Source organism: Sylvia atricapilla, chromosome 3 (assembly GCF_009819655.1).
Source record: "Sylvia atricapilla isolate bSylAtr1 chromosome 3, bSylAtr1.pri, whole genome shotgun sequence".
Taxonomy (NCBI): domain Eukaryota; kingdom Metazoa; phylum Chordata; class Aves; order Passeriformes; family Sylviidae; genus Sylvia; species Sylvia atricapilla.
Window position 1 is genome coordinate 63,525,388 of NC_089142.1, and position 17,699 is coordinate 63,543,086.

General features: G+C 41.4%; 1 protein-coding gene across 5 annotated transcripts in view; it reads left to right on the forward strand.

Moving 5' to 3' along the window:
* NHSL1 (NHS like 1) overlaps nt 1-17,699 on the forward strand; it is a 102,672-nt gene that overhangs the window by 16,856 nt on the left and 68,117 nt on the right. Inside the window, exon 1 of one of the 5 annotated variants that reach the window (XM_066315581.1) lies at nt 15,624-15,852. The exons of the other annotated variants lie outside the window; for them this stretch is intronic. Within the exon in view, the coding sequence (XP_066171678.1) occupies nt 15,651-15,852 (202 nt within the window). The 5' untranslated portion in view covers nt 15,624-15,650. Of the gene's footprint in view, nt 1-15,623; nt 15,853-17,699 lie in introns of those variants that run through there. 5 annotated transcript variants of the gene reach the window in all.

Genomic DNA, 17,699 nt, shown 5'->3' on the forward strand with positions numbered 1-17,699 from the left:
TGTGCAGTATTACGCACTGAAAATCACGATCCTGAAATAATCAGCTGGAGTGTTAGTACCCATAGCCTCAACATGCGAAGGAGAAATGCTGTGGCACACCCATCCTCTACTGGCTCGATGGTAGCCTGTGTAGGGAGGTCGCTTAAACAGCAGGGCACATCTGCCTTTCAGGTGCTGCTGCCTCGTTTGGGCTCTGAAGACTCAGGGAGAAGCAGTGTGATTGTTCAGGCCCTGGCTGCCAGCTCCCAGTGTTTGCTCAGTCTGATTTGTCAATCACAGTCTGATCAATAAATCCCAGGTCTGAGTCTGTGGGTGTGTGTGGCATAGTTGATGAAATCCCCCCACTCGAAAACTCGGCCTCCATGAGCCTTAGCGGTCTGCTGCCTTAATTCTTTCCTTTTTGCAGGGGAGAGTAAGTGCTCAGAGCTGGGTGTCTCTGCCTGTGCCTGGCAGGTGAGCCAGGGTCCCCTGCTCGAGGACTGGCCCTCACACGGTGCCAGCCTGTGGGCAGCTCCTTCAGGTGCCCCCATCTCCCGAAACATACACTGGAGTTTGAGCTAAGTTGGGCACCTGCAGCAGAGGCAATCTGGGTGCTAGTTATTGATCTTTGATACTGAAGGAGTACAGATGGAATATTTCAATAAATTTCCCCAGCAAAGAATTTTTCCTAGAAATGTCATGAGCTGTTCATTGGCATGTGATGAAAAACGAGCTCACATTTCTGTGATACTTGCCTGGAGTTTCTCTTTCCTTCATAGCTTTTTTAAAGGGAGAAAGAATAGTGCCAAGAAATGCTGTAAAGTAGGCATGTGTGCTTACTGCTTTGCCTGCACTTGGGCAGTATTTTCCGTCCTTGCTTGTCTTTCAGCTGTGCATTTAAGAGGAAAGTCTTTTATACTAATAATAGCAAGAAGTTATTGTAGAAGCTATCTATGAAAAATCCCAGGCATGTGCCGCCTGCTCTCTGGAGAAGAGTTCCATGCTAATGCTAGAAATGCAGATTTTTTTAACTTTTTTTTTTTTTTGTAGTAAAAGATCACAGGGCTGCTCACCAGTTGTCTCATGTGTTGTGTGTATGTAAGGACATTCCTTGGATTCCTTTCTTGGTAATTTTCTCGTGAAATATCCAATGTTTGAAATCAGAAACAGCTTTTCTCTGTCTTAAAATAAATGCGTTTTCCAAGTTGAAATAGACAAAAAAAAAAATCTGTACTAGTTGCTTTCTTTTTTCTCTAAGTTTTACTTTTTTGTCTGTATAACACCAGGATAAAATAAGGAAAGGGACTTAAAGTAAGCTAAATCTAAACAGAATTAAATGAGTTTAGTTTAAGCCTAGATTGATCTTGTGGCATTTCTTCCTCTGTATTTATTTCAGTTTTTTTTTTATTTCTGTTTCAGTTACGCATAATCACAATGGGATCCATTCTTTTTCTACGTTTTATATAATATGCATTATTTTGTTGGGGTGATGAACTTTGAGGACACTTACTGTCTCCAGTTCTTTGATGAATAAAAGCAGTTTGAACAAACACAGAATAAAACCAACATTGAAGTATCAAGCATATAAGTTAAAAAAACCCCGCTATGTCTCAGTTCTTGGTTGCACCTGTGTGAACCTTGGACATGCCAGGATGGCTCTGTCAGCACCACCACCAAGAGTTCTGTCACACACATGGTGTTCTCATGCTGTGGGGGGAAAAGCCCGAATTCTACTTAGCTACTAGTGAGATTTTACTCTTTAAGGATGCATAAAGTTTGAGGGTTTTGTTCATTAAATGACAGCTTTATTAATTCACACTGGAAGGATATGTGAATTATATCAGGAGGATATAATTCAGCAAGGAGAGGAATGGAGGTGGGGAAGGATATATCCATGACTGAATGTCAATAACAGCATCTGGTACAGGACCAGCTTTTTTCTGTCAGGTGACAGTGAACGGGAATGGCTTCTAACTGTGCCTGGAAGCATGCAGTGAAATAGAACATAACAAAAGGAAGATTATAGGTCTGAATAATAACATTCTTGCTGAAGTTAATCCATGCTCAGGAATAGTGAAAATATACTTCTGCTTTTATGTATTATTTAAGTCCTTCACCCTGGCTGCAGTCCTATTGTCTAATGTAGTTGAACACCACCAAAACACTATTTCAGTCTGGATTCATTTACAATCTAAATGCATTGGAAGAGGGCAGTGTATATAAAAACGAAGTGAATTTTCAGAGGTAGTGGAATGCCTGGGTGGCAGAGCAGCGCCTGTAGTGTCTACCTTGCTCATTTCTTGGCTTTGTTTGTAGAAGAGATGGAAATGCCAGGGATTATTTGTGCCATGCTGACCCACTGCGGGAGAGTGAAGTACCCCAAATCTTGCTTCTGCAATTCAGAGGTTGCCTGTAAATACATTTAATCACCACATTATGGAAGCTTGTTGTTCCACTCCTGGGAGCTGTTTCATTTGACCGTCTCTGAGGAGCCTACCAAATGGCACTGGTACAGAACCTGAGGAATGAATGCCTATTGTTTGCTGTGGTTTTGCTTTGCCTTTTTTGGTCATAGAACAGGGTGTGGGTGCCTATTTTTTCCGTTAAATTTTTAAGAAGGTCAGTGGTAGTGGGTGAAGCAGGGTGAACGTATTCAGGCATTACATAAAAATCTTTCCCAGCAGGTACATCAGCCAGGGCACATGGGCTCTCACCCTGAAGTGCTGTGGTGACAACGAAAGCCAGATAGATTTCAGCTGTGAAATCAGTTAGTATTAAAGCTCTCCATCAGTAAATCTTTAGGTGATGATTGGAAATGTGGAGGTCAGGGCAAATTGCTGTATGTGCCTAGCCCTCAGTACTTGAATTCAGCTTGTCCTCTTCAAACACTGCGCAGTATAAACACACACAGACAAAAATACTTGATGGTTGTAGTCCATTTGTTGACTCAGGTGGTATTCTTTAAGACCATGAAAAGTGACTCCTCTACTGTCACAGCTATATAATTAAGACACAGCTTCTCCTTCATGTGTGTGCCCTTAATGCACACTCTGCCTTTCTGCTCCATATCTGTGTCTTTATTGCAGGCTGCAACAGGAGCTATTTCCACAATTCACACAGCGCTGTAGTCCTGAGGAGGCCCTGTTGGTAATTGAATCATAAGCAGAAAGATTATCAGCTGTTTTCCTTAACCTGTTTTTAAGCCATTTCTGTTAAGCCCCTCCATTGTCTGGAGGGCTGCTGTACAATGAAGTTGGCCATCACTGTGCAAAGCAATGGTAGAGAGCAGTGAATTTCTGTCAAATTGCAGCAACAAGCCAGCACTTAAAATTAAGCGGTATAACACGTGCAGGCTAGAGAATGTTAAAGAAGATGTAAAAGTAGCATGTACAGCCAATTGGATTCATAAGCACTGAAAAAATGCCATGTTGAAGTGGTCTTTGAGACAGCATACACATACTCGAAATCTATTAATATCTTCATGAATTTTTCAGTGCTTTAAGCATAGTAATGATGGCACGTTGTGTAAGTATTGTGTTACCAGATTTGTATTCTCTATGCTTGTCATTCTTCTACATTGACTTTCTCACGTAACCCCATCCCTCCCAGCAGCATTTTTGTAGAAGGCTGCTGTTATTTCCAGGGAAATGCCATAAACCTTTGTCAAATGGAAGACCTGTTCCCTGTGAAAGCACTTTGCCTGGTATTAAGAAATGGAAATTTTGTTAATTCTTTTATTCAGAGTCCTGTCACAGCTGTGATATTGCCTGTGGTTAATGGCTGGCAAAACAGTCTATAATTACCTCAGGCATCTCTTTCTGATACTATCCCAGTCATCTAGAGCATCCCACTTTTTTCTGGCTATATTTAAAAAAAAAATCCAGAAAATGTTTTTGGCATTTGAAATTCTTGTATAACTTATCTGGACTTGTAGACTTTATAATATTTTAAACTTAATTGCTGGTCATATGCAGTGAGATTATAAAAGCATAGCTTATTTAGTCTAGCTGGTAGCTTGGGAGGTAAATACCACAAGGAGGGAGGAAACCTGCTGAAGTCCAAGGAGAGTATTGGCACAAGATAAATGGTTATGACTGTGTTCTGAATTAATTGAAGTCAGACATTAAAAGGTTCCAAACCATCTGAGGAGGGAAGTTGTGAAACAGACATCCAAACAGGATAATGTAGACAAAGAATGTTTTTAAGATGGATCTTGATAATGTTGTGGAGAGTTTTAAGTTAGAGTTTTTTGGAGCTGGTAAGGGAAGTTTGTGACAGAGGGCTGCATGGAAACTTTGGGACAGGATTGTATTTGCTCTTTGCATGTGTTGTAGTTGTCTCATGTTTAAGTGCTTCTGTTCGTCCTCCTGTGAAGACCAGGAAAAATTATCCCTTTAAATATGTAATTGAATCTTCTGAAGTTTCTCTTTGTTCTGCTTCACTGGAGGCTGGCTACAGGAAAAGGCTGGATAAGGAGCAGGATGTGGCTGCAGGTTCTCATGGTATCAAACCATCTCACAGATGTGCCCTACTCACCCTGTTCTTTCCTTTAGACTCAGCAACAGGTACTGCTGAGGTGGAAATTTCCCCAAAAGCTCAGCTTGGTTGGGATTGGTGGACTTCTGTTCCTTTTCTAGTGCCAGGTGTGCTACTCCTTAGGAGTTTTATCTTACAGATCTCCTACTTTCAAAATCTCCAGACCTTGCTGACACTTTACAGTTTTCTCTTGCTCTTCTCCTGTGACACACTGTTTTTACATATGTAGTGAGATACTGCTGTGTCTCACTTCAGGCTGCTTGTTATAAAGTCTTTCTTGGCCTGTGAAATCCTTAAATCCAGAGATGTGTTGAAAATCTGCTGTTTGCAGCATAGCATCCTGGCCCCTTTCTCTTTCTGACTTTTAATTCATCTTCACTTCAGTTGAAACCCATAAATAGTGCTGAAACAGAAATACAGGCCAGGAATTTTAGCCACATCCCATAGTAAAGGATTAATACGTGTGGTGCTCAAGCAGAGGCATTTCCAGCATCAGCAGATCTTGCTTTTCAGGAGAGTAATGTGCTTTCTGTCTGCATCTCATTCATGAAGTCTTGGATTATTTTCTGACTTTTAGCCTTAAGAGAATTGCTGCATCTTTAACATGCTTATGTGGGATAAAGAAGCATGATACTTAAGTAATGAGGAGAGCCAAGCTTTTTCCTCCCTTCATTATTAATGCAAACATGTTGCCAGCTCTTGCCTGAAGGTTCAGTTTGCAGGGAAGCTTGTGTTAAAATAAGAGAAAATCTTCCCACAATCTGAATGCACAAGTGGAACCTTCTTCAGTCATTCAGGTTTTGTTGTCCTAGTTTCATACCTCAGATGAATCCGAGATCACAAGGAGGTTTTTGTAGTTGCAAACAACTAGGAGCCATCGTTTGTGGAGCATCTTCTGGAGAGGTGCCCTTCGTCATGCAAACCATGCTGGAAAACAGAAGATGGGAACAAAGGTTATTGTTACCTTCTCTCCTCACAGGCATAGTGCTGGAGTAAATGTGGTTGACAAATTAGGAGAGCAGAAGAAAATGCAAAGCTGTTTCCTGTCTAATGGATATTTGGAAGACAGTTTTTGATTGTTTTCAAAGCCTTTTTTTCCTCAATCTTCAGTGCATCCACGTGTATTGTCATGAGTCAGTTCATGCTCTGGAGCAGTATTGCTGGCTAGTGCAGTGGTCCAAGAGATTGCTGTGGTGAGAGATGTCCCACTCTGTCAGGTCACACAGCTTGTAGTTCCACGCTGAAGGTCTCAAAGAGTTTCTCTCGTCGTTCCCCTGTGCAGAGGTTGCTCTCATCTTACTGCTTCTCATCTTAAAGGATCGTTTTCGAATCAGTTAAAAATAATTTTATTTTCCTGCTGAAATTTTTGAACCTGTTCTTGAATTATCATGCTAAGATGTGTGACTTCCCTCTCATTTTTTTAGAAAAAAGTCTAATGCATAATACATATAAAGGCTGAGTAACTGTTTTTAAGAACAAAAAGGTTTATAATCTATTCAACTTCACATTTATCTTGATGCAGTGGTCTATAGTCTGTCAAAAATTGAATTTTCAGAATACATAATTCTGAAATTAACTAAAGCATAAACTTGAAGAATAATGTAAATTTTTTCTTAGTTTGTGGCTTTGATATGGGCCTTGTCATATCCAAGGTATATTGCATTGCTCAGAGTTGTTGCAGAGAAGATCCTTCTCTAACAGAAAGTTGGCATATAGGGAGGATAATAAGAAAGGAGACTTATTTTCAAGAATATTTCTTGGAAATTCAGGATTAGTTTAATTTTTAATTTTTTTTTTTTTTTTTGCCAGTAAACAGACTGGGAATGAAACCCATAGACAAGTGGGTCTATTAATTTGTGGACTTCTATACAGATGGCTGCTCTTTCCAGTTCATTTTGTGAAAGCTCAACCGTTTTACTTTTTTGAAAACAGAGCAGCAACTCCAGATACAAGGAAGAATGGCCTGCTGGGCTGTGTAGCAGTAGCATCTGCATTCAATCATTTCGTTGGAAAATCAGTTGTTGTAAGAACAGCTGACTGTTGGCTTGGCAACTTCATATTCTGCATGAAAAAGCAGTCCAGCAAGTTTGTTGTTAAAGACACAAAACTGACAAGTCAATATGAATTTTCTGTAAAACACATCAAGGCTGTGTAATTGATAGTAAAAGAAAGGTTCACTCATCATACAGATATATTATTGACTGGGACTTGACAGGAATGCTCCTCCTGGGGTTCAACTTGATTTTGGATTGAAATACTGCTAATTTGTACTGCTCTTCATTAGCCTAATCTTTTCTTTGGCAAGGGGTGCATATTTTTGTAGTTACTCTTTCTAATGGAATTTGATGCATTCCTCTAGCCTGATCTGTAAACCCAAGAGTTTACTAACTCTTTTTAGAAAGCCTTTATGTGACCTGTTGGAAAGTAAGTGGGCTGGATTTAGTCATAGTTCATAAGAATCTAGTGCTAACTGGCTTATCTTGCATAGATATTATTTTCAGGTAAATGTGACACTTCAGATTAAAAATTTACTACTGAACCATTCCAGGGTAATGGGATTATATCTGGTACAAAGTTTTGTTTTGGTTCTTTTAATGTAATAATTATCTTTGCTGAGTTATGACCATTCCTTAGGCTGCTGACAGAAGCATGTGAAAAGGTTCTTTTTTGTTGTTGTTGGTTGTGCTTTTTTAAAAAAATAGAACTATTTTATCTTGAGCATATGCAATGATTATGGGAAGCTATGTCTATATTGGCAAGTTACCATGACAGGAGAGGGATCTGTAGCGGGGAATAGGTGTGACATCCTTGTGCCTGCAGTGCAAACCAGTGGCATGGGATGGGGAAGAGCATCTCTGGGTGGAACCAACGTGTGGCTGAAATGGTCACCGAGAGGCAGGAAAACTTCTTCAGGCTGAAAATTGAAAAACATGATAATTTCTAACTTTTAGACAATTAGGTTTGCCATTCTTGCTCCTTCACTGATTTTTTAATATTGTTGCATTCTGTTCTAGTGTGCCTAATATAGCAGCTGCTGCTCTGTTGTCTGAAAAACAGTGAATGAATGCTCTGCCCAGCAGAGCTGAATGATGCTCTTCAGTGTTGAATGTTGTGCCCTACAGAATGGAAAATCCTGTTCTTGTGGGGCTGAGTATTACCTACCAGTTTCTATTAAAAATGGATGAGCAAAAGATCAGCTCATCTTTGGACATCCTGAGATAATTTTTTTTTTTTTTTACTATATACTGAAGCACCACTCTATTAATAACAATGAGTTTTGCTTTCTTTCCTTGCCTAGATTCATAGAATCATTTAGGTTGGGAAGAACAGCTAAGGTAATTCAGTCCAGTTAACCCAAGTGCCAAGTCCATCACTCACCTGTGTCCCCAAATGCCACAGGTCTTTTAAATACTTTCAAGTGATAAGGACTTAACCACTTCCCTGGACAGCATGTTCCAATGTTTTACAACCCTTTCAGTGAAGAAATCTTTCCCGATACCCAATCTGAACCTCCCCTGGTGCAATTTGCGGGCATTTCCTCTTGTCCTGTCACTTGTTGCCTGGGAGAAGAGGCTGACCTCCGCTTGGCTATACCCTGCTTTCAAGGAGCTCTAGAGACCTGTAAGTTCTCTGCTGAGCCTCCTTTTCTCCAGGCTGAACACCCCCAGCTCCCTCAGCTCCTCCTCATGACATATGCTCCAGACCATTCACCAGCTTTGTTGCCCTTCTGTGGACATGCTCCAGCCTCTCAATGGCTTTACTGTAGTGAGGACTTGTGGTGTGACCTCACCAGCGCTGAGTATGGGGAGACAATCCTTGCCCTGCTCCTGCTGGCCACACTATTCCTGATACAGGCCAGGATGCCTCTGGCTGCCTTGGCCACCCAGGCACACACTGCATCACGTTCAGGCACTGTTGACCAGCACTTCTAGGTCCTTCTTTGCCAGGTTGCTTTCTAGCTAGTCTTTCCCCTGCTGCCTGGGGCTGATGTGACCCAATGACAAGACCTGGCACTTGGCATTGCTGAACCTCACAGTTGTCCTTGTACCACTGATCCAGCCTGTCCAGACCCCTCAGCAAGAGCCTTCCTGTCCTCCAGCAGATCAATGGTCCCACCCAGCTTGGTCTCTGCAAACTGACTGAGGGTGCTCTTGATCCCCTGGATCATTGATCAAGATACTAAACAGGACTGGCCCCAATGCTGATCCCTGGGGAGCACCACTAGCAGCCAGCTGCTGGCCGGATATAACTCCATTCACCACCCCTCTCTGGGTCCAGCCATACAGCCAGGTTTCTATCCAGCCAACTCTCCACCCAGCCAAGTTATGGGCTGCCTATTTCTCCAGGGGAATGCTGTGGGAAATTCTCAAAGGCTTCACTAAAGTCCAGGTAGGCAACATCCACAGTCTTTACCTCATCTTACACTGAGCTTAAAAGCAGTTTTTTATGCAGTACTTACTGAAACACTGACCATGTAAAACCAAAATGTTTTAGAAATACTCACTGAAAATGATAAATAATCTCAATAGAGATTTTAATCTTGAAAGCCTTCCTGACTCCATGATGCACCTGGCCGAAGCATGACCGAAGCACCTGACTCCATGATGCACCTGGCCGAAGCAGACCTTCCTGGGAACATGCATGTCCAGGAGGTGGCACTGCGTTTTTGACAGCAGTGATGGTATACATGAACAGAAGGCAGCTCCTCAGATCATTTCCTCCAGAAGGGGCAGGGCAAGGAGCCTTCTGACTGAAGGCTGCGTTCAAACAGTGCCTTTATCAAGTAGTGTAAGTTGCTTTGGTTTTTTATTTGAAAACTCCACTGCATGTGAACTCTTCCAGTGAGCTGTGCGGGCAGCAGAGAGGTCACTGGTGCTTTCTATCGCGAAGGTGCTTCCCTCTTTGGGCTTTTTAATCTGTTAAAAAGAATTGTGTGAGATAATAGGAGTGGGGAGATGACTTCTTTCTCTTCCTGTTACCATGGTAATAAGTTTAATGAGCAGACCTGAACTGGGTAAGCCTACCCAGCCCTGTCTGCATTGCCGTTTAATATGAACTGTAAAATAAGCTGGAGGAATGTGACTCCTTTGCTCACAGAGTGTGTGGGTGTATCAGCGTGGCAGACACTTACATCCATTGTGGCCCCAGACTGGAAACTCCCTTCTCCCCCTGGCTTTCTGGCAGCATCATCTTTTCTCTCTGCTTTCAGAAGGATCAGAGATGTGTGGGACTCAACTGCCACAGCAAGGCAGCAAGAATAGCTTGTTTCAACTATCAGTAGTAGTATCTAATGGCTTCTGTTTCACTAACAGCCCTGTCTTCTGCCCCAAACATGTGTCACCCCCTTCCCAAAGGTGGTCCAGTTCACAGAATGCACCGACCAAAGTACTTTATCTTTCTTTTTGTGTGGCAGCAGAATTAAACCAGAAAGGCATAGGAAGGCTTTTCTGAGTTACCTGCTGCTTACAGGGCTGGCTTTAGTTGCTTTCTCATTTAAATATTGCAAAGCAGTGATCAAGAGCTAGTATCAAACATACAATGTTGCTTGTTGCTCTTAAGAATGCTTTCTAATTGAAAGTAGAGATGAATAATTAGAACACAGAATTGTATTTTAAAATATTTTAGGACTACCACTAATGCAGTACAACGTATGTTTTTCTTGTCTAGTGTCTTATGTGCTGTATATCAAAATTCTGATTGAATTAAAATAATTGCAGAGGGCTATTACATAACAGCAAAGAGAAAATTAAATTAAGATATGAAAGAGAGGGTAATGGATACGTTCAGAATTGGTGAAGCAGAGGAAATGCAGATTCCTAATGATCCTTGTATGGTTTTATTGTTTTTGTTTTTTGTTGTGTTTTATGAGTGCCTGCTATACAACTGTGTGCAGATTCGATGTCCTTGCAGAGAGGTGACACTTTGAATCTGGTTATGTGGGTACCAGGAATTAAGTTAACCAAATGCCCCATCGTTCAGGGATTTGCCTCCAGTTTGTTGGGTACACAGTTGCCAGTGACACTTGCTGTAGCTTTTTACAAAGCATATTTGCTTATTAGGACTGCTTTGAGCTGCCATGCCAATCAAGCTCTTTAAGCTGCACATGACTTACTGCTTACATCCTTAATAAAAGAAAGAAAAAAAAAGAGCTAAAAGCTCATAGATGCTGCATGATCACAAGCATATGATAAAAATACATCCATGAAAGTAGTAGGGGACAGAGCTAATGCTGGAGAATGTGAATATGGCCAAATGGAGAGAGCTTTTTGGAACATCACAAAGCTTTGTGTGCATCTGTGCCACTCTGGGTCTGTTTCATCTCGCTTGCACCCTGATGTCTGTCGGTATTGTACAAGTTTCTCAAATGCTGGGCTTGCTTTAAACACTGTAAAGCGGATACCTCCTGCTCCCTTCCTGTTTGAGAGATTCATATTCAGTTAAAAAGAAGATTTACAATACCTCCGGGTGAGGTTTTTTTCCTCCTTTGTTTTGAAATTCTTTAGCTTTTGTCTGCTGTATTTGTGTTTAAGGAACATGAGTTAAGACTCCATACATACTATGCGTAAGGAAAAAGGAAAGCACGTGCACAAGCCAGGAGAACAGGACACCCCATGTCCAATCTGGCCACTTCCAGAGGATGCTGGGGTGCTCCACCATGATGGATGTGTCCTGATTCTTGCTGTGTCTTGAGCTGTCCATCTGTAAAAGATGGTAGATACTTCTTTATGAGAGTGTTATTTTAAGGCTTTGTTAATACTATATGGTCCAGTGAAATATGTTAAATGTATTTTCCCCTGTTTGTATTAAAAGTTACTATTTAAGTACAATTTAAAAGCTTCAGCTGGTCATCCAAAAAGCCCAGAACACATCAGTTCATCACTGCTAAAAATAGAATCCATGTCTAATTAGGGCAAAGTTTATCCCTGTGGATTTCTATGAGCTGTCTTTAATTTCCAGTTTGGCTGCTGGGAGTTACTTAATTTGATGGTTTTGTTGTGCTTTTTTATGTGTCCATAAAAGTGCTGTTACTCCACGGCACAGTGCATATTACCTTCTATCCAGAGGATCTACAAATCCTACATAAAGACTGATGATATAATTCCTTATGTAGCGTATTTATAAAGATTAGCTTAATGCCAGAGTAGGGCTGACATGACAGTCCTTTATAATTCCATATGTTCTGAGTTCCCAATAGATGTATCCTATATTTTTTTAAAACTGCTGTGTGTAATATTCATCAGTATCATTGCTGTTCTCTGAGTTCAGGACCATATATGCTTGCCTAATAAAAGGGATAAGGTTTTCTTTGGTTGTTTTTTCTTCATAATTTTGTTTCTTGTAATCATTGAGTTAGTCAATGTTTTGTGAGTCTGTCAAATTCTTAATGACTTTTTTTGTTTAACCAAACATTTCCAGTATAATGCAATATTGATTGCATTTTCTGTAATTATTCCTAATTATTCAAGCTCTCTCTAACAGAGCATGAGTGTGAGGAATTGGTTTAGCAAAAACTAAATATGCTGATAAAGATTAATATGCACGTGTAACAGCCTGTTCAGCACATTCATACTACCATTACGAATAGTTCAATTTTTAAAAGGCATGAAAAAGAATAAAAAAGGAAATAAAATGCTACTTTTGGGAAATCTTTATATAAATGATAGCTCAAGGCTGAGAAAAATGAACAGCCTCACTTTTGTGTATTTGAAAAAATAAAGCTGTGCTACAGCTGCAGTAGAATAACTGAAGATTAGTCAAAAGTTTTGTGACAAAATTTTGACTTTATCAAACCTAGGTTCTTGCTCTTGTATAGATACAGCATAAAGAAGTTGGGTTTTTTTATAGGATTTTTGGGGGTAGATGAAGAGGCAATGTACACAGTGTCTTTCTCACATGACAATGGTACATCTTGGCAGCTCTCAATGGATTTACATTTGCTAATAGCTGAGACCATAACCATCACCAAATCATTTATCATTTATGTTACAAGGCCTTCCAGGCTTCAGGGAAGAAGAGATTTATTCTTCAACTAAAAAACTTGTGGAGACGTTAATGCCTACCATATGGTAAATATACTTGTTAAACTGGATTTCAGCCATGATCCCATTATTGTGCATCAGCCTTACTTCGTGAGCATGCATTGGAAACATGGATAATTGAGTATGTCTGTACTCTAGAGAAGTGCATTGTAAATGTCATGGGGACTCCAGGGCAATATGTTATCCTTTGTCACCTTGATAAGTGTTTGGGAGCATGGGAGTCTGCTGAACACTGAATTGTTGGTGTCCCCTGTCTTCTTGCTCCTATTATTTGTACTGCATGTTATCTAGTAATACTAGCTTGGTGTGTAGATCAACAGTGAACTTTTATGTCAGATAACACGACCGTGTAGAGATAAAAAGACTGCATGTGAACGTCAGTATCCTTTAGAAATGGAAAAGCCAGTATCCTTTAGAAAATGTAATTTGATGGTGTGATTTTGAGTTGTTAAAATAAAAAACCCCAAACCAACAAAAAATAATCAAAACAAACAAACAAAAACCCCACCAAAAAACCAAAACAACACCCACACCTGAAATCCGCCTGTATTCTTATGTAATAAAAGACACTGTTCCTGTCTGTGGGAAAAATAAATGCGAGTTTCAGTATACACTTCTGTCAATAGCCTGGTGATGCTCTGAAGTTTTGTGCATCATATCTATTGCAGTGACTCTTCCCAGGACCCTGATAATCACAGAGAATTGGACGGGTGAGCCAGCAGGCATGGTGGCTAGACAAGTTGGTGGCAGGGGTTCTGTCCCATGAGGGAGGCGGTAACCAGGTCTCCTTATGAGCTGGTTCACTGACAGCACTCTTGGGGTTTCATTCCGCCCAGGAGGACTGTCTAGACATTCATTTATTCTGGCAGACACAAGAGTATCAGCATGGTTGATGAGTGAATTGAGCTCTGCTAATGTTAATCACAGTTTGTCTTTCTCATAGACTGATGAGTAAATGTACTTGGCTTTGTAAATATGTATTTGCCTCAAAGGCTTGTTTGCCAGCGTTCAGTGTTTGCCAGTGAGTTCCTGCTATCTGTATGGACAGGCCAGTGGTACCAACAGCTATTGCCCTTGCTGTTGGCACATTTTCCCCTTTCCATCCGTATTTTTGCAGATACTTGAAATTGTTGTCAAAAAATGTAAAATTGCAGGCAGGGCTTGTTTCATCCGTATTTATTAAAGGTATGTGGCAGAGTTTGTTGTAAGAGTTTGTTGTTTTCATCTATTTGCAAGTTTGCTGAGAGTCAGTCATGTGAGATGTGTACGAAAGGCTTTATGGTGAAAATTATTTGCTCAGACCGCTGTGCACAGTAACAGGATGTTAAACCAAAAAAAACGAACCAACCTCCCCCCACGAAACTAGCCAGTTTTTCATAAACTCTCTACGCTTTGCCAGCGCTGTTGAGTGAGCGTGGCAGACAGTTCGTGCTGTGTGTTTTGTGTGCCTGGAGGCTGATGCCACGCTGGTGCAGTGCCTGCGGGCAGCTGGTGTGTACACCCTGCTCCCAGGCTGCGGCTGCCAGCGCCGGCGGAGCAGCGCCCAGGCGGCAGGAGAGGCGTGTGTGTGTGTCGGGGGAAAGAGGAGATGTGCATCTGTGGTGTTGTTAAACAGTGGGCTTGGTTTGTTTTTTTCTTCCTGACCAAAAGTTTATTGTAGCTCTCAACCAAACAGCGCACAAAGCCTTTTTTAATATGTGTAAATACTTATATTTTGCTGTTGTGCTCCTAGATATAGAGCAGCCACTTTCATGAATGCTATGGGCTGCAACCAAAGCATTTATGAAGAACAGTTAAGAAAGCAGACTAAAAATCGTTCTTTGTTGTACTTTATTCAGGGTTTTGATATCTTTCCCTTCTAAAAAACAAATATTCTCCTATGTAATCTTTCAAACAACATAAAACTCAAAAAAATTGCTGAAGACAGCAGTTCATGCAGAGTGCTCTCTTCGTGTGGCATTTTCCTTGGTGTCCCAATCTGACTGTGCTGTTACAGCCAATTCAAAAGCCTAGGAAGGGCACTATTCCTGAAACCCAGCACAGAACAGTATGGGAGATTAGGGTTGACACTGTTAGCAGCATGGAAACTTGCTTAGTAGTGCAGTGTTTGGGAGAGGTGCCATGGACTAGTGACTTGTGAATGAGGCTAAAGAACTGAGAATACCTCGACTTTAATCCTAGCTTTTCCACTGTGTGGGCAGGTTATTAAATCCCTTTGAGACTACGTCTTCATCTTTAAATAGGAATAATAGCTACCCTCTGGAGGCATTGTGAGGATGTGTGTATTTATGCAGTACTGCAGGTAAGCCGATAACTGCTTATGCTTTGTATTCAGCATCAGTCCAGTTGTAGTCTAACTTGGAAGATACCATCTTCTTTTGGTATCAATCATTACGGTTATAACTTTGACAGGGAGCTTCTTTAATAAAATCCAAATAATGAAATCATGACATTTTGCTCTTTTTTCTTTAGTCTGTATGTTTTTTCCTGCTTTTCCCTTCTAGAAGAAGGTTCTTGTTCTTGTTCTTGTTCTTGTTCTTGGCAGGTGCCTGCCCAGTTACGGTTCTGTAGCTGCCAGTGTCACAGTGGCAATTATAGTAACTTAGCTTTAAATAAGCTTCTTGGATATGGCCATCTGTGTGTGGCTGTAGTACCTGTTGTTCAGAGAGTGGTGAATAATCGGGGATAAGGCTTAAGAGAAGCCACAGGCTGGAGAGGAAGCAGAAAGGGAGTAGGCCGAGGTCTGTGGCAGGTGACTGGGTTTCCCAGCTCTCCGCAGCCTGTCTTTTCCCGCTTGTGGCTGTGAGCTGCGGGCGGGAGGAGGGCAGGAGCAGGGCAGCCAGTAGCTACAGTGGGCAGGTGCTTGATTTCTCTTTTTGTTGTTTTCCTTCTTTGTCAAGGACTTAGCGAATTCTATTCCAAACAGTTTCGGGGATATCCAGATAGCTTAGCTTGCCTAAGTGCGAAGGAGGAGAAAATCTTTTCCTCGGCAGCCTTGTGAATGCGTCCGCTCAAGGGTTATAAGCAGGCCACTCCCTTCTGCTCGGAGCTGGCCATTGGGGACAGCGGGGACATCCTTGAGAGCGGCATCTCACAATGATCGCCTATGTGCACTGCCTGCCCGCCGACCCGATGGTCGGGTGCCTCGGCAGGAGCAAGTGGCAGCCCAGCTGCAGCGATGAGGAGGAGGAGGAACTCATCCCGCTGTATTCCAGCAAAATGGGCAACGCTCACACCAAGCTGCCTGGGCGCCTCAAGAAAAAGTTTCTGAGCAAAGACGACAACTCCTTTTGGCCAAGTAAGATCGGTTCCTGTTCCTTAGCTGTTTTGGTCATTTAGTTGTCTCTAGTGAGGAAATAAATAAGAGAAACATAAACAAGGAAAATACTCTTATTTATCTTTTAGAGGATGAAGGCATTGGGAACAATTTTCTTAGAAAAATGATGCATTTCCCCTTCAGGACAGTGTATGTAAATACTGTATCTGATGGGGCTGCTAAGTTGATCCAGGATGGTACTATTTTGTGCGTGTGATATGTCTGTGTTTGAGAGGTCTTGAGCACTCGCTTTCAGTTCAATAATGCTCCTTTTCAGCAAAGTGATTGTTTTAGATGAGTGGAGCTGTTGACGTAGCACTCTAATTGAAAGCCATAGGAACAATCAGTGGATGAAAAGGCCAGGAAAAATAAGGAAAAGGTCTAACAGACTCAAAAGGTGCTTAATGCAGTTGATGAGTACTTATTTAAAAAAAAAAAAAAAAAAAAAAAAAAAAAGCCTGCTTTTGAATAACCTTTGATCTAAGGTTATTCTCCCTCTGAACGTGAGAAGAATTCCTGAATTGTGATGACTCTCCTTTTTTAATCTGAATAGTTTCAAGTTTCACTGGCAAATACAGATGGGAAATAAGGAGAGAAGAGGACAGGCAATGGTAACGTTCAGCTGTTTTGTTTTTAGCCTTAATGCTTGCCTTCCTTTCTTTTCTGGCCACCTAAGCAAAGGCACCCAGCTGTTTGTGGAATGGTTGCTCAGAAAAGTCTATTTAAGGGTGATGGGGAGAAATTTCAGAAGACAAAGAAAGCTTTTCCTGCAAAAGCCAGCTGGCTGACTATGTTGTGCCAGGTCTTTTGGGGAAAAGAAAAATAAAAAGGAAACAGGAGGGGGAAAGAAAGGTACATGAACATATTTATGACTGTATTGATTCTTCTTTTCCTCATTAGTCTCACACTGACTAGCTGACAGTGGCTCGTTATTACCAGGAATTGAAAAATCCCCATCTTGCCACATGATGCTAACACTGATCAGCAAAACCACCTGTATTCTCTTTTCTGAATTGCCATATTCTCCATTCATTACTAAGCAAGCTTCATTTGATGTCCCCTCCTGTAGGAGGAGTGTGATTTACTATATGGTCGTTTCAGGCCTTTTTCAGGAGGAAGTAATTTTTTGTACTGCATGGAAAGAAAAATACACATCTGCTGCTGAATTTCTGTATTTTTGAGCACATGGTCAGTTCTGCTTCGTTCAGAAGGAAAATGAAAATTCTGCCTTTATGAAAAACTACATAGTCACTGTCAGACCTAGGGAAGTCCTGGAGAGGTTAGGGAGTAGGAAGCAGCTTCCAGGGATGCCCTTGGGGAGGAGGATATGGCCCTTCTTGCCCCAGACAGCCTGGGGTGTGGGTATCTGTATTTTGGAATTTGTCACTCTTGCTGGATGACAGGTTAGTTAATTCATACCAAGTTTCGAGTCTTACTTTCAGAGCTAGTACTCGTAGTGCCCTCGGAGGTGTTGCTCAGAGCATTGTGAGCAGCCGCTCTGTTTGAATCTGCTTCTCCTGAGTGTGGAAATGGGATTGAGGAGCATGGGTAAGGTACTCGGGAATCCCTGCTCTATCTCTGCAGCCTGCCTCCTTTTTCTCTTTGTGCTGTCCATAGGGAAAGCATTCCCTTCTCTCTAAAATGCACCTGAATTGAAACTATAAAACTTTTCAGAAGATAATTGAAAATTGCGTCCATGTGTGTAATTTCATCGATTTATAATGCAACACTTATATAAGCAATTGAATTCTTTGACTTGTGATCTAACAAAGCTATTAAATGCAGTTTTTGGTCCTTAGCAAAGAACTTTCACATGTTTCAGATCAAGT